Below are 24,822 nucleotides of genomic sequence, written 5' to 3'. Positions count from 1 at the left end.
GTTGACTGGTTGGTAAGGTTATTTAATGTATGTATGACTCATGGCGAGGTGCCTGAGGATTGGCGGAATGCGTGCATAGTGCCATTGTACAAAGGCAAAGGGGATAAGAGTGAGTGCTCAAATTACAGAGGTATAAGTTTGTTGAGTATTCCTGGTAAATTATATGGGAGGGTATTGATTGAGAGGGTGAAGGCATGTACAGAGCATCAGATTGGGGAAGAGCAGTGTGGTTTCAGAAGTGGTAGAGGATGTGTGGATCAGGTGTTTGCTTTGAAGAATGTATGTGAGAAATACTTAGAAAAACAAATGGATTTGTATGTAGCATTTATGGATCTGGAGAAGGCATATGATAGAGTTGATAGAGATGCTTTGTGGAAGGTATTAAGAATATATGGTGTGGGAGGCAAGTTGTTAGAAGCAGTGAAAAGTTTTTATCGAGGATGTAAGGCATGTGTACGTGTAGGAAGAGAGGAAAGTGATTGTTTCTCAGTGAATGTAGGTTTGCGGCAGGGATGTGTGATGTCTCCATGGTTGTTTAATTTGTTTATGGATGGGGATGTTAGGGAGGTAAATGCTAGAGTCTTGGAAAGAGGGGCAAGTATTAAGTATGTTGGGGATGAGAGAGCTTGGGAAGTGAGTCAGTTGTTGTTCGCTGATGATACAGCGCTGGTGGCGGATTCATGTGAGAAACTGCAGAAGCTGGTGACTGAGTTTGGTAAAGTGTGTGGAAGAAGAAAGTTAAGAGTAAATGTGAATAAGAGCAAGGTTATTAGGTACAGTAGGGTTGAGGGTCAAGTCAATTGGGAGGTGAGTTTGAATGGAGAAAAACTGGAGGAAGTGAAGTGTTTTAGATATCTGGGAGTGGATCTGTCAGCGGATGGAACCATGGAAGCGGAAGTGTATCATAGGGTGGGGGAGGGGGCGAAAATTTTGGGAGCCTTGAAAAATGTGTGGAAGTCGAGAACATTATCCCGGAAAGCAAAAATGGGTATGTTTGAAGGAATAGTAGTTCCAACAATGTTGTATGGTTGCGAGGCGTGGGCTATGGATAGAGTTGTGCGCAGGAGGATGGATGTGCTGGAAATGAGATGTTTGAGGACAATGTGTGGTGTGAGGTGGTTTGATCGAGTAAGTAACGTAAGGGTAAGAGAGATGTGTGGAAATAAAAAGAGCGTGGTTGAGAGAGCAGAAGAGGGTGTTTTGAAATGGTTTGGGCACATGGAGAGAATGAGTGAGGAAAGATTGACCAAGAGGATATATGTGTCGGAGGTGGAGGGAACGAGGAGAAGAGGGAGACCAAATTGGAGGTGGAAAGATGGAGTGAAAAGGATTTTGTGTGATCGGGGCCTGAACATGCAGGAGGGTGAAAGGAGGGCAAGGAATAGAGTGAATTGGAGCGATGTGGTATACAGGGGTTGACGTGCGGTCAGTGGATTGAATCAAGGCATGTGAAGCGTCCGGGGTAAACCAAGGAAAGCTGTGTAGGTATGTATATTTGCGTGTGTGGACGTGTGTATGTACATGTGTATGGGGGGGGCTGGGCCATTTCTTTCGTCTGTTTCCTTGCGCTACCTCGCAAACGCGGGAGACAGCGACAAAGTATAAAAAAAAAAAAAATATATATATATATATATATATATATATATATATATATATATATATATATATATATATATATTATATATATATATATATATATATATATATATATATATATATATATATATATATATATATATATATAGGAGTGAAAGCTTTGCGGAAGATGAAACCGGCAAGGCAGCAGGTTTGGATGGTATTGCAGTGGAATTTATTAAAAAATGGCGTGACTGCATTATTCACTGGTTGGTAAGGTTATTTAATGTATGTATGACTCATGGTGAGGTGCCTGAGGATTGGCGGAATGCGTGCATAGTGCCATTGTACAAAGGCAAAGGGGACAAGAGTGAGTGCTCAAATTACAGAGGTATAAGTTTGTTGAGTATTCCTGGTAAATTATATGGGAGGGTATTGATTGAGAGGGTGAAGGCATGTACAGAGCATCAGATTGGGAACGAGCAGTGTTGTTTCAGAAGTGGTTGGGGATGTGTGGATCAGGTGTTTGCTTTGAAGAATGTATGTGAGAAATACTTACAAAAGCAAATGGATTTGTATGTATCATTTATGGATCTGGAGAAGGAATATGATAGAGTTGATAGAGATGCTCTCTGGAAGGTATTAAGAATATATGGTGTGGGAGGCAAGTTGTTAGAAGCAGTGAAAAGTTTTTATCGAGGATGTAAGGCATTTGAACGTGTAGGAAGAGAGGAAAGTGATTGGTTCTCAGTAAATGTAGGTTTGCGGCAGGGGTGTGTGATGTCTCCATGGTTGTTTAATTTGTTTATGGATGAGTTTGTTAGGGAGGTGAATGCAAGAGTTTTGGAAAGAGGGGCAAGTGTGAACTCTGTTGGGGATGAGAGAGCTTGGGAAGTGAGTCAGTTGTTGTTCGCTGATGATACAGCGCTGGTGGCTGATTCATGTGAGAAACTGCAGAAGCTGGTGACTGAGTTTGGTAAAGTGTGTGAAAGAAGAAAGTTAAGAGTAAATGTGAATAGGAGCAAGGTTATTAGGTACAGTAGGGTTGAGGGTCAAGTCAATTGGGAGGTAAGTTTGGAGAAAAACTGGAGGAAGTAAAGTGTTTTAGATATCTAGGAGTGGATCTGGCAGCGGATGGAACCATGAAAGCGGAAGTGAATCATAGGGTGGGGGAGGGGGCGAAAATCCTGGGAGCCTTGACGAATGTGTGGAAGTCGAGAACATTATCTCGGAAGGCAAAAATGGGTATGTTTGAAGGAATAGTGGTTCCAACAATGTTGTATGGTTGCGAGGCGTGGGCTATGGATAGAGTTGTGCGCAGGAGGATGGACGTGCTGGAAATGAGATGTTTGAGGACAATATCCGGTGTTATGTGGTTTGATCGAGTAAGTAACGTAAGGGTAAGAGAGATGTGTGGAAATAAAAGAGCGTGGTTGAGAGAGCAGAAGAGGGTGTTTTGAAATGGTTTGGGCACATGGAGAGAATGAGTGAGGAAAGATTGACCAAGAGGATATATGTGTCGGAGGTGGAGGGAACGAGGAGAAGTGGGACCCCAAATTGGAGGTGGAACGATGGAGTGAAAAAGATTTTGTGTGATCGGGGCCTAAACATGCAGGAGGGTGAAAGGAGGGCAAGAAATAGAGTGAATTGGATCGATGTGGTATACCAGGGTTGACGTGCTGTCAGTGGGATGAATCACGGCATGTGAAGCGTCTGGGGTAAACCATGGAAAGCTGTGTAGGTATGTATATTTGCGTGTGTGGACGTGTATGTATATACATGTGTATGGGGGTGGGTTGGGCCATTTCTTTCGTCTGTTTCCTTGCGCTACCTCGCAAGCGCGGGAGACAGCGACAAAGCAAAAAAAAAAAAAATATATATATATATATATATATATATACATATATATATATATATATATATATATATATATATATATATATATATATATATATATATATATATATATATATATATATATATATATATATATATAAGAGGTAGTAAAAGCTTTGCGGAAGATGAAAGCCGGCAAGGCAGCAGGTTTGGATGGTATTGCAGTGGAATTTATTAAAAAAGGGGGTGACTGTATTATTGACTCTTTGGTAAGGTTATTTAATGTATGTATAACTCATGGTGAGATGCCTGAGGATTGGCGGAGTGCGTGCATAGTGCCATTGTTCAAAGGCAAAGGGGATAAGAGTGAGTGCTCAAATTACAGAGGTATAAGTTTGTTGAGTATTCCTGGTAAATTATATGGGAGGGTATTGATTGAGAGGGTGAAGGCATGTACAGAGCATCAGATTGGGGAAGAGCAGTGTGGTTTCAGAAGTGGTAGAGGATGTGTGGATCAGGTGTTTGCTTTGAAGAATGTATGTGAGAAATACTTGGAAAAGCAAATGGATTTGTATGTAGCCTTTATGGATCTGGAGAAGGCATATGATAGAGTTGATAGAGATGCTCTGTGGAAGGTATTAAGAATATATGGTGTGGGAGGCAAGTTGTTAGAAGCGGTGAAAAGTTTTTATCGAGGATGTAAGGCATGTGTACGTGGAGGAAGAGAGGAAAGTGATTGGTTCTCAGTGAATGTAGGTTTGCGGCAGGGGTGTGATGTCTCCATGGTTGTTTAATTTGTTTATGGATGGGGTTGTTAGGGAGGTGAATGCAAGAGTTTTGGAAAGAGGGGCAAGTATGAAGTCTGTTGGGGATGAGAGAGCTTGGGAAATGAGTCAGTTGTTGTTCGCTGATGATACAGCGCTGGTGGCTGATTCATATGAGAAACTGCAGAAGCTGGTGACTGAGTCTGGTAAAGTGTTTGAAAGAAGAATGTTAAGAGTAAATGTGAATAAGAGCAAGGTTATTAGGTACAATAGGTTTGAGGGTCAAGTCAATCGGGAGGTAAGTTTGAATGGAGAAAAATTGGAGGAAGTAAAGTGTTTTAGATATCTGGGAGTGGATCTGGCAGCGGATGGAACCATGGAAGCGGAAGTGGATCATAGGGTGGGGGAGGCGGCGAAAATCCTGGGAGCCTTGAAGAATGTGTGGAAGTCGAGAACATTATCTCGGAAAGCAAAAATGGGTATGTTTGAAGGAATAGTGGTTCCAACAATGTTGTATGGTTGCGAGGCGTGGGCTATGGATAGAGTTGTGCGCAGGAGGATGGATGTGGTGGAAATGAGATGTTTGAGGACTATGTGTGGTGTAAGGTGGTTTGATCGAGTAAGTGACGTAAGGGTAAGAGAGATGTGTGGAAATAAGAAGAGCGTGGTTGAGAGAGCAGAAGAGGGTGTTTTGAAATGGTTTGGGCACATGGAGAGAATGAGTGAGGAAAGATTGACCAAGAGGATATATGTGTCAGAGGTGGAGGGAACGAGGAGAAGTGGGAGACCAAATTGGAGGTGGAAAGATGTAGTGAAAAAGATTTTGTGTGATCGGGGCCTGAACATGCAGGAGAGTGAAAGGAGGACAAGGAATATAGTGAATTGGAGCGATGTGTTATACCGGGGTTTACGTGCTGTTAGTGGATTGAATCAAGGCATGTGAAGCGTCTGGGGTTAACCATGGAAAGCTGTGTAGGTATGTATATTTGCGTGTGTGGACGTATGTATATACATGTGTATGGGGGTGGGTTGGGCCATTTCTTTCGTCTGTTTCCTTGCGCTACCTCGCAAACGCGGCAGACAGTGGCAAAAAAAAAAAAAAAAAAAAAAAAATGTATATATATATATATATATATATATATATATATATATATATATATATATATATATATATATATATATATATATATAAATATATATATATATATATATATATATATATATATATATATATATATATATATATATATATATATATATATATATATATATATATATATCACGAGTTGTGGGAGTATGTGATAGAGTGTAAGAAAGTAAATTCTAGATTGATAAGGGTAAAACTGAAAGTTGATGGAGAGAAATCGGTGATTATTGGTGCATATGCACCTGGGCATGAGAGGAAAGATCATGAGAGGCAAGTGTTTCTGGGCGCAGCTGAATGAGTGTGTTAGTGGTTTTGATGCACAAGACCGAGTTATAGTGATGGGTGATTTGAATGCAAAGATGAGTAATGTGGCAGTTGAGGGAATAATGGGTATACATGGAGTGTTCAGTGTTGTAAATGAAATAGAGAAGAGCTTGTAGATTTATGTGCTGAAAAAGGACTGGTGATTGGGAATACCTGGTTTAAAAAGCGAGATATACATAAGTATACGTATGTAAGTAGGAGAGATGGCCAGAGAGCGTTATTGGATTACGTGTTAATTGATAGACGCACGAAAGAGAGACTTTTGGATGTTAATGTGCTGAGAGGTGCAACTGGAGGGATATCTGATCATTGCCTTGTGGAGGCGAAGGGTGAAGATTTGTCGGGGTTTTCAGAAAAGAAGAGAGAATGTTGGGGTGAAGAGAGTGGTGAGAGTAAGTGAGCTTGGGAAGGAGACTTGTATGAGGAAGTACCAGGAGAGACTGAGTACAGAATGGAAAAAGTTGAGAACAAAGGAGGTAAGGGGAGTGGGGGAGAAATGGGATGTATTAAGTGAAGCAGTGATGGCTTGCGCAAAAGATGCTTGTGGCATGAGAAGCGTGGGAGGTGGGTTGATTAGAAAAGGTAATGAGTGGTGGAATGAAGAAGTAAGGTTATTAGTGAAAGAGAAGAGAGAGGCATTTGGACGATTTTTGTAGGAGAAAAATGCAAATGAGTGGGAGAGGTATAAAAGAAAGAGGCAGGAAGTCAAGAGAAAGGTGCAAGAGTTGGAAAAGAGGGCAAATGAGTGTTGGGGTGAGAGGGTATCATTAAATTTCAGGGAGAATAAAAAGATGTTTTGGAAGGAGGTAAATAAAGTGCGTAAGACAAGGGAGCAAATGGGAACTTCAGTGAAGGGTGCTAATGGGGAGGTGATAACAAGTAGTGGTGATGTGAAGAGATGGAGTGAGTATTTTGAAGGTTTGTTGAATGTGTTTGATGATAGAGTGGCAGATATAGGGTGTTTTGGTCGAGGTGGTGTGCAAAGTGAGAGGGCTAGGGAAAATGATTTGGTAAATAGACAAGAGGTAGTAAAAGCTTTGCGGAAGATGAAAGCCGGCAAGGCAGCAGGTTTGGATGGTATTGTAGTGGAATTTATTAAAAAAGGGGGTGACTGTATTGTTGACTGGTTGGTAAGGTTATTTAATGTATGTATGATTCATGGTGACATGCCAGGGGAGTGGCGGAATGCTTGCATAGTGCCATTGCACAAAGGCAAAGGGGATAAGAGTGAGTGCTCAAATTACTGAGGTATAAGTTTGTTTAGTATTCCTGGTAAATTATATGGGAGGGTATTGATTGAAAGGGTGAAGGCATGTACAGAGCATCAGATTGGGGAAGAGCAGTGTGGTTTTAGAAGTGGTAGAGAATGTGTTGATTAGGTGTTTGCTTTGAAGAATGAATGTGAGAAACACTTAGAAAAACAAATGGATTTGTATGTAGCATTTATGGATCTGGAGAAGGCATATGATAGAGTCGATAGAGATTTTGGAAGGTTTTAAGAATATATGGTGTGGGAGGCAAGTTGTAAGAAGCAGTGAAAAGTTTTTATCGAGGATGTAAAGCATGTGTACGTGTAGGAAGAGAGGAAAGTGATTGGTTCTCATTGAATGTAGGTTTGCGGCAGGGGTGTGTGATGTCTCCATGGTTGTTTAATTTGTTTATGGATGGGGTTGTTAGGGAGGTGAATGCAAGAGTTTTGGAAAGATGGGCAAGTTTGCAGTCTGTTGTGGATGAGAGAGTTTGGGAAGTGAGTCAGTTGTTGTTCGCTGATGATACAGCGCTGGTGGCTGATTCATATAAGAAACTGCAGAAGCTGGTGACTGAGTTTGGTAAAGTGTGTGAAAGAAGAAAGTTAAGAGTAAATGTGAATAAGAGCAAGGTTATTAGGTACAGTAGGGTTGAGGGTCAAGTCAATTGGGAGGTAAGCTTGAATGGAGAAAAACTCTAGGAAGTAAAGTGTTTTAGATATCTGGGAGTGGATCTGGCAGTGGATGGAACCATGGAAGCGGAACTGAATCATAGGGTGGGTGATGGGGCGAGAATTCTGGGAGCCTTGAAGAATGTTTGGAAGTCGAGAACATTATCTCGGAAAGCAAAAATGGGTATGTTTCAAGGAATAGTGGTTCCAACAATGTTGTATGGTTGCGAGGCGTGGGCTATGGATGGAGTTGTGCGCAGGAGGGTGGATGTGCTGGAAATGAGATGTTTGAGGGCAATATGTGGTGTGAGGTGGTTTGATCGAGTATTTAATGTAAGGGTAAGAGAGATGTGTGGAAATAAAAAGAGTGTGTTTGAGGGAGCAGATGAGGGTGTTTTGAAATGGTTTGGTCACATGGAGAGAATGAGTGAGGAAAGATTGACCAAGGTGATATATGTGTCAGAGATGGAAGGAACGAGAAGTGGGAGACCAAATTGGAGGTGGAAAGATGGAGTGAAAAAGATTTTGAGTGATCGGGGCCTGAACATGCAGGAGGGTGAAAGGCGTTCAAGGAATAGAGTGAATAGGAACGATGTGGTATACCGGGGTCGACGTGCTGTCAATGGATTGAACCAGGGTATGTGAAGCGTCTTGGGTAAACCATGGAAAGTTTTGTGGGGCCTGGATGTGGAAAGGGAGCTGTGGTTTCGGTGCATTATTACATGACAGCTAGAGACTGAGTGTGAACGAATGGGGCCTTTGGTGTCTTTTCCTAGCGCTACCTCGCACACATGAGGGGGGAGGAGGTTGTTATTCCATTTTTGACGAGGCGGCAATGGGAAGAAATAAAGACAGACAATATGAATTATGTAGATGTGTATATAGGTATATGTCTGTGTATGTATATATATGTGTACATTGAGATGTATAATTATGTATATTTGCGTGTGTGGACGCTTATGTATATACATGTGTATGGGGGCGGGTTGGGCCATTCTTTCGTCAGTTTCCTTGCGCTACCTCGCTAACGCGGGAGACAGCGACAAAGCCATATAAGTAAAAGAATATAAATAAATAAATGTATATATATATATATATATATATATATATATATATATATATATATATATATTTTTTTTTTTTCTTGCTTTGTCGCTGTCTCCCGCGTTTGCGAGGTAGCGCAGGGAAACAGACGAAAGAAATGGCCCAATCCACCCCCATACACATGTATATACATACGTCCACACACGCAAATATACATACCTACACAGTTTTCCATGGTTTACCCCAGACGCTTCACATGCCCTGATTCAATCCACTGACAACACGTCAACCCCGGTATACCACATCGCTCCAATTCACTCTATTCCTTGCCCTCCTTTCACCCTCCTGCATGTTCAGGCCCCGATCACACAAAATCTTTTTCACTCCATCTTTCCACCTCCAATTTGGTCTCCCTCTTCTCCTCGTTCCCTCCACCTCCGACACATATATCCTCTTGGTCAATCTTTCCTCACTCATTCTCTCCATGTGCCCAAACCATTTCAAAACACCCTCTTCTGCTCTCTCAACCACGCTCTTTTTATTTCCACACATCTCTCTTACGCTTACGTTACTTACTCGATCAAACCACCTCACACCACATATTGTCCTCAAACATCTCATTTCCAGCACATCCATCCTCCTGCGCACAACTCTATCCATATCCCACGCCTCGCAACAATACAACATTGTTGGAACCACTATTCCTTCAAACATAACCATTTTTGCTTTCCGAGATAATGTTCTCGACTTCCACACATTCTTCAAGGCTCCCAGAATTTTCGCCCCATCCCCCACCCTATGATCCAATTCCGCTTCCATGGTTCCATCCGCTGCCAGATCCACTCCCAGATATCTAAAACACTTCACTTCCTCCAGTTTTTCTCCTTTAAAAATCACCTCCCAATTGACTTGACCCTCAACCCTACTGTACCTAATAACCTTGCTCTTATTCACATTTACTCTTAACTTTCTTCTTTCACACACTTTACCAAACTCAGTCACCAGCTTCTGCAGTTTCTCACATGAATCAGCCACCAGCGCTGTATCATCAGCGAACAATTGACTCACTTCCCAAGCTCTCTCATCCCCAACAGACTTCATACTTGCCCCTCTTTCCAAAACTCTTGCATTCACCTCCCTAACAACCCCATCCATAAACAAATTAAACAACCATGGAGACATCACACACCCCTGCCGGAAACCTACATTCACTGAGAACCAATCACTTTCCTCTCTTCCTACACGTACACATGCCTTACATCCTCGATAAAAACTTTTCACTGCTTCTAACATGCCTTGATTCAATCCACTGACAGTACGTCAACCCCGGTATACCACATCGCTCCAATTCACTCTGTTCTTTGCCCTCCTTTCACCCTCCTGCATGTTCAGGCTCCGATCACACAAAATCTTTTTCACTCCATCTTTCCACCTCCAATTTGGTCTCCCTCTTCTCCTCGTTCAATCCACTTCCGACACATATATCCTCTTGGTCAATCTTTCCTCACTCATTCTCTCCATGTGACCAAACCATTTCAAAACACCCTCTTCTGCTCTCTCAACCACGCTCATTTTGTTTCCACACATCTCTCTCACCCTTACGTTACTTTCTCGATCAAACCACCTCACACCACACATTGTCCTCAAACATCTCATTTCCAGCACATCCATCCTTCTGCGCACAACTCTATCCATATTCCACGCCTCGCAACCATACAACATTGTTGGAACCACTACTCCTTGAAACATACCCATTTTTGCTTTCCGAGATAATGTTCTCGACTTCCACACATTCTTCAAGGCTCCCAGAATTTTCGCCCCCTCCCCCACCCTATGATTCACTTCCGTTTCCATGGTTCCATCCGCTGCCAGATCCACTCCCAGATATCTAAAACACTTCACTTCCTCCAGTTTTTCTCCATTCAAACTCACCTCCCAATTGAATTGACCCTCAACCCTACTGTACCTAATAACCTTGCTCTTATTCACATTTACTCTTAACTTTCTTCTTTCACACACTTTACCAAACTCAGTCACCAGCTTCTGCAGTTTCTCACATGAATCAGCCACCAGCGCTGTATCATCAGCGAACAACAACTGACTCACTTCCCAAGCTCTCTCATCCCCAACAGACTTCATACTTGCCCCTGTTTCCAAAACTCTCTCTCTCTCTCTCTCTCTCTCTCTCTCTCTCTCTCTCTCTCTCTCTCTCTCTCTCTCTCTCTCTCTCTCTCTCTCTCTCTCTCTCTCTCTCTCTCTCTCTCTCTCTCTCTCTCTCTCTCTCTCTCTCTCTCTCTCTCTCTCTCTCTCTCTCTCTCTCTCTCTCTATATATATATACATATATATATATATATATATATATATATATATATATATATATATATATATATATATATATATATATATATATATATATATATACACGAATAAAGTGCATATGAACGCGTACCTTCATAGAAGATGCAAACCTCCAACAGCCAGGATCGAACCCGGGACCCTTGTGCTACAGGCGGGAATGCTACTGCTAGGCTATGTGCCCGGCTAACAAGAAATAACTATTCGAATACAATGCACTCGAATACCCTTCGTCCCGAGTTGGTGAGCAACGGGGTCTACACCGGTTATTTCCCAAAAGGTGCTCACAGCCAGCTTATAGCATTTTACCGAACCTAACTTTACAGCGCAGAAGTATATGAATACGAATAAAGTGCATAAGAACGCGCAGTTTCATAGAACATACAAACCTTCAACAGCCAGGATCGAAACCGTCTGTGGCTAAAGGGTCCCGAGTTCGATCCTGGCTGTTGGAGGTTTGCATGTTTTGTGAAAGTGCGCGTTCATATGCACGTTATTCGTATTCATATACCTCCGCGTTGTAAAGTTAGGTTCGGTAAAAATCTATCTGCTGACTATGTTCGCCTGTTGGGAAATAACCGGTGTAGTCCCCGTTGCTCACCAAAATCAGACGAAGGGTATTCGAGTACATAGTATTCGAATACTTATTTCCTATTAGCCTGGCCCATAGCCTAGCCGTAGCATTCCCGCGTGTGGCACGAGGGTCCGGGGCTCGATTCTGGCAGTTGGAGTTTTGTATGGACATATACATATATGTCCATACAAGTATGAAGTCTGTTGTGGATGAGAGAGCTTGGGAAGTGAGTCAGTTGCTGTTCGCTGATGATAAAGCGCTGGTGGCTGATTCATGTGAGAAACTGCAGAAACTGGTGACTGAGTTTGGTAAAGTGTGTGAAACAAGAAAGTTAAGAGTAAATGTGAATAAGAGCAAGGTTATTAAGTACAGTAGGGTTGAGGATCAAGTCAATTGGGAGGTAAGTTTGAATGGAGAAAAACTGGAGGAAGTAAAGTGTTTTAGATGTCTGGGAGTGGATCTGCCAGCGGATGGAACCATGGAAGCGGAAGTGGATCATAGGGTGGGGGAGGGGGCGAAAATCCTGGGAGCCTTGATGAATGTGTGGAAGTCGAGAACATTATCTCGGAAAGCAAAAATGGGTATGTTTGAAGGAATAGTGGTTCCAACAATGTTGTATGGTTGCGAGGCGTGGGCTATGGATAGAGTTGTGCGCAGGAGGATGGATGTGCTGGAAATGAGATGTTTGAGGACAATGTGTGGTGTGAGGTGGTTTGATCGAGTGAGTAACGTAAGGGTAAGAGAGATATGTGGAAATAAAAAGAGCGTGGTTGAGAGAGCAGAAGAGGGTGTTTTGAAGTGGTTTGGGCACATGGAGAGGATGAGTGAGGAAAGATTGACCAAGAGGATATATGTGTCGGAGGTGGAGGGAGCAAGGAGAAGAGGGAGACCAAATTGGAGGTGGAAAGATGGAGTGAAAAAGATTTTGTGTGATCGGGGCCTGAACATGCAGGAGGGTGAAAGGAGGGCAAGGAATAGAGTGAATTGGAGCGATGTGGTATACCGGGGTTGACGTACTGTCAGTGGATTGAATCAAGGCATGTGAAGCGTCTGGGGTAAACCATGGAAAGCTGTGTAGGTATGTATATTTGCGTGTGTGGACGTATGTATATACATGTGTCTGGGGGGGGGGGTTGGGCCATTTCTTTCGTCTGTTTCCTTGCGCTACCTCGCAAACGCGGGAGACAGCGACAAAGTAAAAAAAAAAAAAAAAAAAAAAAAAAAAAATATATATATATATATATATATATATATATATATATATATATATATATATATATATATATATATATAGGGATATATTTATATATATATCACCTCCCCATTTGCGCCCTTCACTGAAGTTCCCATTTGCTCCCTTGTCTTACGCACTCTATTTACCTCCTTCCAGAACATTTTTTTATTCTCCCCTATCCCCAGGGATATATATATATATATATATATATATATATATATATATATATATATATATATATATATATATCTTTTCTTTCAAACTATTCGCCATTTCCCGCATTAGTGAGGTAGCGTTAAGAACAGAGGACTGGGCCTTTGAGGGACTACCCTCACCTGGCCCAATTCTCTGTTCCTTCTTTTGGAAAATTAAAAAGAAAAAAAAAAAAAAAAAGAGATGGGAGGATTTCCAGCCACCCGCTCCCTCCCCTTTTAGTCGCCTTCCACGACACGCAGGGAATACGTGTGAAGTATTCGTGCTCCCCTATCCCCAGGGATAATATATATATATATATATATATATATATATATATATATATATATATATATATATATATATATATATATGTATATATATATATTTTTATGAGTCCACGGGGAAAATGAAACACGGAAAGTTCCCAAGTGCAGTTTCGTGTAATAATCACATCATCAAGGTAGATACAAGAGAGAAATATAACAGTCAGTTGATATAAATCGAGGAGACGAAGCTAGGACGCCATTTATATTTCTCTCTTGTATCTCCCCTGATGATGTGATTATTACATGAAAGTGCACTTCGGAATTTTCGTGTTTCATTTTCCCCGTGGACTCATAGGAATATCTTGATCACGCGCAAAATTGTGATCCTTCCCAATATATATACATATATCTATACATATATATATATATATATATATATATATATATATATATATATATATATATATATATATATATATATATATATATATATATATATATATATATATATTTTTTTTTTTTTTTTTTTTTTTTTTTTTTTTATACTTTGTCGCTGTCTCCCGCGTTTGCGAGGTAGCGCAAGGAAACAGACGAAAGAAATGGCCCAACCCCCCCCCATACACATGTATATACATACGTCCACACACGCAAATATACATACCTACACAGCTTTCCATGGTTTTCCCCAGACGCTTCACATGCCTTGATTCAATCGACTGACAGCACGTCAACCCCGGTATACCACATCGCTCCAATTCACTCTATATATTCCTTGCCCTCCTTTCACCCTCCTGCATGTTCAGGCCCCGATCACACAAAATCTTTTTCACTCCATCTTTCCACCTCCAATTTGGTCTCCCTCTTCTCCTCGTTCCCTCCACCTCCGACACATATATCCTCTTGGTCAATCTTTCCTCACTCATTCTCTCCATGTGCCCAAACCACTTCAAAACACCCTCTTCTGCTCTCTCAACCACGCTCTTTTTATTTCCACACATCTCTCTTACCCTTACGTTACTCACTCGATCAAACCACCTCACACCACACATTGTCCTCAAACATCTCATTTCCAGCACATCCATCCTCCTGCGCACAACTCTATCCATAGCCCACGCCTCGCAACCATACAACATTGTTGGAACCACTATTCCTTCAAACATACCCATTTTTGCTTTCCGAGATAATGTTCTCGACTTCCACACATTCTTCAAGGCTCCCAGAATTTTCGCCCCCTCCCCCACCCTATGATCCACTTCCGCTTCCATGGTTCCATCCGCTGCCAGATCCACTCCCAGATATCTAAAACACTTCACTTCCTCCAGTTTTTCTCCATTCAAACTCACCTCCCAATTGACTTGACCGTCAACCCTACTGTACCTAATAACCTTGCTCTTATTCACATTTACTCTTAACTTTCTTCTTCCACACACTTTACCAAACTCAGTCACCAGCTTCTGCAGTTTCTCACATGAATCAGCCACCAGCGCTGTATTATCATCGAACAACAACTGACTCACTTCCCAAGCTCTCTCATCCCCAACAGACTTCATACTTGCCCCTCTTTCCAAAACTCTTGCATTTACCTCCCTGGGGATAGGGGAGAAAGAATACTTCCCACGTATTCCCTGCGTGTCGTAGAAGGCGACTAAAAGGGGAGGGAGCGGGGGGCTGGAAATCCTCCCCTCTCGTTTTTTTTTTTTTTGATTTTCCAAAAGAAGGAACAGAGAATTGGGCTAGGTGAGGGTAGTCCCTCAAAGGCCCAGTCCTCTGTTCTTAACGCTACCTCGCTGATGCGGGAAATGGCGAATAGTTTGAAAGAAAAGATATATATATATATATATATATATATATATATATATATATATATGTATATATATATATATATATATATATATATATATATATATATATATATATATCTGGGGATAGGGGAGAAAGAATACTTCCCACGCATTCATCAAGTGTCGTAGAAGGCGACTAAAGTGAACGGGAGTGGGGGGCTAGAAACCCTCCCCTCCTTATACTTAACTTTCTAAAAGGGGAAACAAAAGATGGAGCCACGCGGGAAGTGCTCATCATCCTCGAAGGCTCATATTGGGGTGGCTAAATGTGTGTGGATGTAACCAAGATGAGAAAAAAGAACAGATAGGTAATATGTTTGAGGAAAGGAATCTGGATGTTTTTGACTCTAAGTGAAACGAACCTCAAAGGTAACGGGGAAGAGTAGTTTGGGAATGTCTTGGGAGTAAAGTCAGGGGTTAGTGAGAGGACAAGAGCAAGGGAAGGAGTAGCACTACTGGAACAGGAGTGGTGGGAGTATGTGATAGAGTGTAAGGAAGTAAACTCTAAATTGACATGGCTAAAACTGAAAATATGTGGAGAGAGATGGGTGATTATTGGTACATATGCACCTGGGCATGAAAAGAAAGAGGTAAGTATTTTAGAAGCAGCTGAGTGAGTGTGTTAGTAGTTTTGATGCACGAGACAGGGTTATAGTGGTGGGTGATTTAAATGCAAAGGTGAGTAATGTGGCAGTTGAGGGAAAAATTGGTGTACATGGGGCTTTCAGTGTTGTGAATGGAAATGGTGAAGAATTTGTAGACATATGTGCTGAAAACGGATTGGTGATTAGGGATACCTGGTTTAAAAAGAAAGATATACATAAGTATACATATGTAAGTAGGAGAGATGGTCAGAGAGCGTTATTGGACTACGTGTTAATTGATAGGCGCGCGAAAGAGACACTTTTAGATGTGCTGAGAGGTGAAACTGGAGGGATGGCTGGTCCTAATCTTTTGGAGGCGAAGGTTCAGATTTGTAGAGGATTTCAGAAAAGAAGAGAAAATGTTGGGGTGAAGAGAGTGGTGAGAGTAAGTGAGCTTGGGAAGGAGACTTGTGTGAGGAAGTCCCAGGAGAGACTGAGTACAGAATGGAAAAATGTAAGAGCACAGGACATAATGTGAGTGGGGGAGGAATGGAATGTATTTAGGGAAACAGTGATGGCTTGCACGAACGATAGTTGTGGCATGAGAAGCGTGGGAGGTGGGCACATTAGAAAGGGTAGTGAGTGGTTGGATGAAGAAGTAAGATTATTAGTGAAAGAGAAGAGAGGCATTCAGACGAGTTTTGCAGGGAAATAATGCAAATGACTGGAAGATGTATAAGAGAAAGAAGCAGGACGTCAAGAGAAAGGTGCGAGAGGTGAAATAGAGGGCAAATGAGAGTTGGGGTGAGAGAGTATCATTAGATTTTAGGGAGAATAAAGAGGTGCTTTGGAAGGAGATAAATAAAGTGCGTAAGACAAGGGAACAAATGGGAGCATCGGTGAACGGGACTAATGGGGAGGTGATAATAAGGACTGGTGATGTGAGAAGGAGATTGAGTGAGTGTTTTGAAAGTTTGTTGAATGTGTTTGATGATAGAGTGGCAGATATAGGGTGTTTTGGTCGAGTTGGTGTGCAACGTGAGAGGGTTAGGGAGAATGATTTGGTAAACAGAGAAGAGGTAGTAAAAGCTTTGCGGAAGATGAAAGCCGGCAAGGCAGCATTTTACCACGGCTGTTGAAGTGGAATTTATTAAAAAAGGGGGTGACTGTGTTGATGACTGGTTGGTAAGGTTATTTAATGTATGTATGACTCATGGTGACGTGCCTGAGGATTGGTGGAATGCTTGCATAGTGCCATTGTACAGAAGTAAAGAGGATAAAAGTGGGTGCTCAAATTACAGAGGTAAACGTTTCTTGAGTATTCTTGGGAAATAATATGGGAAGGTATTGATTGAGAGGGTGAAGGCATGCACAGAGCATCAGATTGGGGAAGAGCAGTGTGGTTTCAGAAGTGGTAGAGGATGTGTTGGATCACGTAAAGGTTTGCTTTGAAGAATGTATGTGAGAAATACTTAGAAAAGCAAATGGATTTCTTCGTAGCATTTATGGATCTGGAGAAGGCATATGATAGAGTTGATTGAGATGTTCTGTGGGAGGTGATAAGGATATATGGTGTGGGATGGAAGTTGTTAGAAACAGTGAAAAGACTCTATCAAGGATGTAAGGCATGTGTACGTGTAGGAGGAGGGGAAAGTGATTGGTTGTCAGTGAATGTAGGTTTGCGGCAGCGGTGCGTGATGTCTCAATGGTTGTTTAATTTGTTTATGGATGGGGTTGTTAGGGAGGTGAATGCAAGGATTTTGGAAAGATGGGCAAGTATGCAGTCTGTTTTGGATGAGAGAGATTGGGAAGTGAGTCAGTTCTTGTTCGGTGATGACACGGCGCTGGTGGCTGATTCGGGTGAGAAGCTGCAGAAGTTGGTGCCTGAGTTTGGCAAAGTATGTGAAAGAAGAAAGCTGAATGTAAATGGGAATAAGAGCAAGGTTATTAGGTACAGTAGGGTTGAGGGACAAGTCAACTGGGAGGTAAGTTTGAATGGAGAAAAACTGGAGGAGGTGAAGTGTTTTAGATATCTGGGAGTGAATTTGGCAGCGGATGTAACCATGGAAGCGGAAGTGAATCATGGAGTGGGGGAAGGGGCGAAAGTTCTGGGAGCGTTGAAGAATGTGTGGAAGTCGAGAACGTTATCTTGGAAAGCAAAAATCGGTATGTTTGAAGGAATAGTAGCTCCAACAATGTTATATGATTACGAAGCGTGGGCTTAGTAGATAGAGTTGTGTGGAGGAGGGTGGATGTGCTGGAAATGAGATATTTGAGGACAATATGTGGTGTGAAGTGGTTTCATCGAGTAAGTTAATGAAAGGGTGAGAGAGATGTGTGGTAATAAAAAGAGTGTGGTTTAGAGAGCAGAAGAGGGTGTTTTAAAATGGTTTGGTCGCATGGAGAGAATGAGTGAGGAAAGATTGACCGAGAGGATATATGTGTCAGAGGTGGAGGGAACGAGGAGAAGTGAGAGACCAAATTGGAAGTGGAAAGATGGAGTGAAAATGATTTTGACTGATCGAGGCCTGAACATGCAAGAGGTTGAAAGGCGTGCAAGGAATAGGGTGAATTGGAACGATATGGTATACCGGGGTCGACGTGCTGTCAATGGATTGAACCAGAGCATGTGAAGCATCTGGAGTAAACCACAGAAAGTTTTGTGGAAAGGAGCTGTGGTGTCGGTGCATTATACATGACAGCTAGAGCTGAGTGTGAACGAATGTGGCCCTTGTTTTCTTTTCCTAGCGCTACCTCGCCCACATGCGGGGGGAGGGGCTGTTATTTCACGTGTGGCGGGGTGGCGACGTAAATGAATAAGGGTAGACAGTATGAATTATGTACATGTGCATATATGTATATGTCTGTGTGTGTGTATATATATATGTAAACGTTGAGATGTATAGGTATGTATATGTGCGTGTTTGGACATGCATGTATATATATATATGTTTATGTAAGTGGGTGAGGCCATTCTTTCGTTTGTTTCCTTTCGCTACCTTGCTAACGAGGGAGACAGCGACAAAGTATTTTTTCTCCCCTTTTCCCAGGGAATATATATATATATATATATAAATATATATATATATATATATATATATATATATATATATATATATATATATATATATATATATATATATATATATATATATATACATATAGAATGTAGCTTAGACATTGAAGCTTATTCTTTCATTGAAATGTGAACAAAGGGAGCATTTTTTCAAAGTGATAGAGATGGAAAGCAAAAAAGGTGTTTTTCATGAATGCACTGGAAAAGTTGAGGTCCAGATAAACTTTTGGTCTGTCAAGGCTTTATTATGGCGGATGACCAACTTACTACCCTCATGTATCCAAGATATGGTTGTACTTTGTGTAATGAAGACAATTGAGAAACATCATACGTCAATATTCCAGTTTCATGTTAAGAGAAGTGGTGTAAGCACTATTGACGTTTGTGTAAATAAATTATACATTTCCCTTTACCATAGCCAGAGGCTGAACCATTATGTGACATTCATTTTTTCAGTTCATTTCAAGCTAGAAGTTTCAGTTTTCTAAATTATTTCTTACATTTTTCATGTGTATATACATATATATATATATATGTGTGTATGTGTGTATATGTGTGTATGTGTGTGTGTATGTATATATATATATTATCCCTGGGGATAAGGGTGAAAGAACACTTCCCACGCATTCCTCACGTGTCGTAGAAGGCGACTAGAGGGGACGGGAGCGTGGGGCCAGAAATCTTCCCCTCGTATTTTTAACTTTCTAAAAATGGAAAATAGAAGGAGTCACGCGTTGAGTGCTAATCCTCCTCGTATACTAAGATTGGGGTGTCTAAATGTGTGTGGATGTAACCAAGATGTGAAAAAAGGAGAGATAGGTAGTATGTTTGAGGAAAGGAACCTGGATGTTTTGGCTCTGAGTGAAACGAAGCACAAGGGTAAAGGGGAAGAGTGGTTTAGGAATGTCTTGGGAGTACAGTCAGGGGTTAGTGAGAGGACAAGAGCAAGGGAAGGAGTAGCAGTACTACTGAAACAGGAGTTGTGGGAGTATGTGATAGAATATAAGAAAGTAAATTCTCGATTAATATGGGTAAAACTGAAAGTTGATGGAGAGAGATGGGTGAATATTGGTGCATATGCACCTGGGCATGAGAAGAAAGATCATGAGAGGCAAGTGTTTTGGGAGCAGCTGAATGAGTGTGTTAGTGGTTTTGATGCACAAGACCGGGTTATAGTGATGGGTGATTGGAGTGCAAAGGTGAGTAATGTGGCAGTTGAGGGAATAATTGGTATACATGGGGTGTTCAGTGTTGTAAATGGAAATGGTGAAGAGCCTGTAGATTTATGTGCTGAAAAAGGACTGGTGATTGGGAATACCTGGTTTAAAAAGCGAGATATACATAAGTATACCTATGTAGGTAGGAGAGTTGGCCAGAGAGCGTTATTGGATTACGTGTTAATTGACAGGCGCGCGAAAGAGAGACTTTTGGATGTAAATGTGCTGAGAGGTGCAACTGGAGGGATGTCTGTTCATTATCTTGTGGAGGCTAAGGTGAAGATTTGTATGGGTTTTCAGAAAAGAAGAGTGAATGTTGGGGTTAAGAGGGTGGTGAGAGTAAGTGAGCTTGGGAAGGAGACTTGTGTGAGGAAGTACCAGGAGAGACTGAGTACAGAATGGAAAAAGGTGAGAACAATGGAAGTAAGGGGAGTGGGGGAGGAATGGGATGTATTTGGGGAATCAGTGATGGATTGCGCAAAAGATGCTTGTGGCATGAGAAGCGTGGGAGGTGAGTTGATTAGAAGGGGTAGTGAGTGGTGGGATGAAGAAGTATGATTATTAGTGAAAGAGAAGAGACAGGCATTTGGACGATTTTTGCAGTGAAAAAATGCAATTGAGTGGGAGATGTATAAAAGAAAGAGACAGGAGGTCAAGAGAAAGGTGCAAGAGGTGAAAAAGAAGGCAAATGAGAGTTGGGGTGAGAGAGTATCATTAAATTGTAGGGAGAATAAAAAGATGTTCTGGAAGGAGGTAAATAAAGTGCGTAAGACAAGGGAGCAAATGGGAACTTCAGTGAAGGGCGCTAATGTGGAGGTGATAACAAGTAGTGGTGAGAAGGAGATGGAGTGAGTATTTTGAAGGTTTGTTGAATGTGTTTGATAATAGAGTGGCAGATATAAGGTGTCTTGGTCGAGGTGGTGTGCAAAGTGAGAGGGTTAGGGAAAATGATTTGGTAAAGAGAGAAGAGGTAGTAAAAGCTTTGCGGAAGATGAAAGCCGGCAAGGCAGCAGGTTTGGATGGTATTGCAGCGGAATTTATAAAAAAAAAGCGGTGACTGTATTGTTGACAAGTTGGTAAGGTTATTTAATGTATGTATGACTCATGGTGAGGTGCCTGAGGATTGGCGGAATGCGTGCATAGTGCCATTGTACAAAGGCAAAGGGGATAAGAGTGAGTGTTCAAATTACAGAGGTATAAGTTTGTTGAGTATTCCTGGTAAATCATATGGGAGGGTATTGATTGAGAGGGTGAAGGCATGTACAGAGCATCAGATTGGGGAAGAGCAGTGTGGTTTCAGAAGTGGTAGAGGATGTGCGGATCAGGTGTTTGCTTTGAAGAATTTATGTGAGAAATACTTAGAAAAGTAAATGGATTTGTATGTAGCATTTATGGATCTGGAGAAGGCATATGATAGAGTTGATAGAGATGCTCTGTGGAAGGTGACTGAGTTTGGTAAAGTGTGTGAAAGAAGAAAATTAAGAGTAAATGTGAATAAGAGCAAGGGTATTAGATACAGTAGGGTTGAGGGTCAAGTCAATTGGGAGGTAAGTTTGAATGGAGAAAAAATGGAGGAAGTAAAGTGTTTTAGATATCTGGGAGTGGATCTGGCAGCGGATGGAACCATGGAAGCGGAAGTGAATCATAGGGTGGGGGAGGGGGCGAAAATTCTGGGGGCCTTGAAGAATGTGTGGAAGTCGAGAACATTATCTCGGAAAGCAAAAATGGGTATGTTTGAAGGAATAGTGGTTCCAACAATGTTGTATGGTTGCGAGGCGTGGGCTATGGATAGAGTTGTGCGCAGGAGGGTGGATGTGCTGGAAATGAGATGTTTGAGGACAATGTGTGGTGTGAGGTGGTTTGATCGAGTAAGTAATGTAAGGGAAAGAGAGATGTGTGGAAATAAAAAGAGCGTGGTTGAGAGAGCAGAAGAGGGTATTTTGAAATGGTTTGGGCACATGTAGAGAATGAGTGAGGAAAGATTGACCAAGAGGATATATGTGTCGGAGGTGGAGGGAACGAGGAGATGTGGGAGACCAAATTGGAGGTGTAAAGATGGAGTTAAAAAGATTTTGAGTGATCGGGGCCTGAACATGCAGGATGGTGAAAGGCGGGTAAGGAATAGAGTGAATTGGATCGATGTGGTATACCGGGGTTGACGTGCTGTCAGTGGATTGAATATTTGCATGTGAAGCGTTTGGGGTAAACCATGGAAAGTTGTGTGGGGCCTGGATGAGGAAAGGGAGCTGTGGTTTCGGGCATTATTGCATGACAGCTGGAGACTGAGTGTGAACGAATGGTGCCTTTGTTATCTTTTCCTAGCGCTACCTCGCACATATGAGGGGGGAGGGGGGTCGTATTCCATGTGTGGCGAGGTGGCGATGGGAATGAATAAAGGCAGACAGTGTGGATTTTGTGCATGGGTATATATGTATGTGTCTCCGTGTGTATATATATGTGTACATTGAGATGTATAGGTATGTATATTTTCGTGTGTGGACGTGTGTGTATATACATGTGTATGGAGGTGGGTTGGGCCATTTCTTTCTTCTGTTTCCTTGCGCTACCTCGCAAATGCGGGAGACAGCGACAAAGCAAAATAAATAAAAAAAGATAAATATATATATGTATATCTATATCTATATATATATATATATATATATATATATATATATATATATATATATATATATATATATATATATATATATATATATATATATATATATGTATATATTTATATATATATATATATATATATATATATATATATATATATATATATATATATATATATATATATATATATATATATATATATATATATATATATATATATATATTATCCCTGGGGATAGGGGAGAAAGAATACTTCCCACGTATTCCCTGCGTGTCGTAGAAGGCGACTAAAAGGGGAGGGAGCGGGGGGCTGGAAATCCTCCCCTCTCATTTTTTTTTTTTTTAATTTTCCAAAAGAAGGAACAGAGAATTGGGCCAGGTGAGGGTATTCCCTCAAGGCCCAGTCCTCTGTTCTTAACGCTACCTCGCTAATGCGGGAAATGGCGAATAGTTTGAAAGAAAAGAAAGAATATATATATATATATATATATATATATATATATATATATATATATATATATATATATATATATATATATATATATATATATATATATATATATATATATATATATATATATATATATATATATATATATATATATATATATATATATATATATGTATATATATATATATATATATATATATATATATATATATATATATATATATATATATATATATATATATATATATATTAGTGTATGTATATGTGTATGTTGGGGAGCGGGGGGTGCGGCGGCTGCATTAAACTTTTCCTTTCTGTTTTGGGTGAATATTTTTCTTCATGATACAGGTTCCAATTTTCTCTGTGAGCGGGCTGCCTCCTGGCATGACCTTCACAGGCGTGGTATACTCGTACAACAGTAAGGGTCGAGGGGAAAAGGTCTCCCTTCATGTCTACACCATCAAGGACCTGGCTGAGAAGCGCACAGGTGAGTTCATCTTCCAAGGATGATTAAATGAATTCAACCCTCTGGTGGAGGGAAGCCCCACCTCCTGCCTCCTGCATAAGTTTGATATTGATGGAAATGGTTATATTGAAATCGTTTTCTTTCTTTATTTCATGCACATAGACAGGCTTTATATCCCTCACTTTTATCTTCCTGCCACCAGTAATATCATCTAGGGGGTTCCTACAACAGCCAGGAAGCTGGCCACGTACATCAGACGTTACACAAGGTTAAAAGCTACAGTAATATTTTGTGTCTGTATCTTTATGGTGTGTCCACAATACATTGAGGACTAAGTGTTCAGTTTCTTTACAGGAGAAGTTGCATCTTGATGATGAGTAGTCTTGTTGAAACGGTGTTCATATTGTTGGAAAGATAAGTGATATCTAAAGCACATGCTAAAAACAATAACTCGTTCATGTCTGGAGAGTGTAGTTTCAGATGTGTGTATGGTTTAGCGAGGTTAGGAGGGAGTTCTTTTAGTGTTTGCCAGGTTATTTCGATCTGAGTTGGTTATTGTTGTGTTTTTGGGAGAAGAAGGATCTGTGAGCATAAGGTCGTCAGAGTGTTGGGAAAGAGTAAGCATTTTACCTCTAGAGGGATGCCTGTTTATTAAGAAATCTGGATGACAAGTGCCGAGCACGTTGAGGTGAAATGGTACTGGAGGATCTTTGTTTCGTTGTTGAGGTGTTAAATGCTTATTGCTGCCAGACAATCAATGACTGCTCTGAGTGCTCCGTTTTAAGCGGTTCGCTACTTTGCTTTATTTGTGCCTGACAGGATGGATAGCCAGGCAGGTGAGGCATAATTTAGAGTGGAACAGACGAACCGGTTGAAGAGTATGCCAACAAATTCTCTTTTTGTTTTTTAGCCAAATCTGGTACCTGTACGTGTTCTTCAGGCGTTCAGCCTGCTAATGGCTTTTGACCTGATGTTTGTTTGAAGGGAATAAAAGTCCTGCGTGTATCATATGTGATGCCCAGTAAAGATGGATTTGTATTATATGGGAATGGTTGGCCCTTCAAGACGATGGGAGTGCGCAGATTGGAATAATGTCTGTTTACGGTTAAAAAAAAAATGTGACTAAGGACATAGTGATGCAAACATTCTCTTTTGGGTGAATCAGTGTTTCATTTGTTTTAGTGATGCAAGTTTGTATTGCTTGAGTAGTATCAGTGTGCTATGATATGATTACGAGGTCGTCTGCATGTGAGAGGACTATTATCTATTGAAGGTCAGGGGTAATTATATGGAAAGTAATTAAAGGAAGTTGGAGAAAGAAATGGTCCGTGCAGA

The 24,822-nt window shown here is 41.1% G+C and overlaps 1 protein-coding gene across 1 annotated transcript in view; it reads left to right on the top strand.

Annotated features, from left to right (window-relative positions):
* Nucleotides 1-24,822, top strand: part of LOC139753639 (kin of IRRE-like protein 2) — a gene marked incomplete at its 5' end in the record, with an annotated part of 622,394 nt that overhangs the window by 511,936 nt on the left and 85,636 nt on the right. Inside the window, 2 exons of the mRNA XM_071670248.1 lie at nt 23,370-23,508; nt 24,307-24,323. Coding sequence (XP_071526349.1) covers nt 23,370-23,508; nt 24,307-24,323 — 156 coding nt within the window. The remainder of the gene's footprint in view (nt 1-23,369; nt 23,509-24,306; nt 24,324-24,822) is intronic.

This window comes from Panulirus ornatus, chromosome 15 (assembly GCF_036320965.1).
Source record: "Panulirus ornatus isolate Po-2019 chromosome 15, ASM3632096v1, whole genome shotgun sequence".
Lineage (NCBI taxonomy): Eukaryota > Metazoa > Arthropoda > Malacostraca > Decapoda > Palinuridae > Panulirus > Panulirus ornatus.
This window is presented reverse-complemented; position numbering and strand designations above follow the sequence as displayed.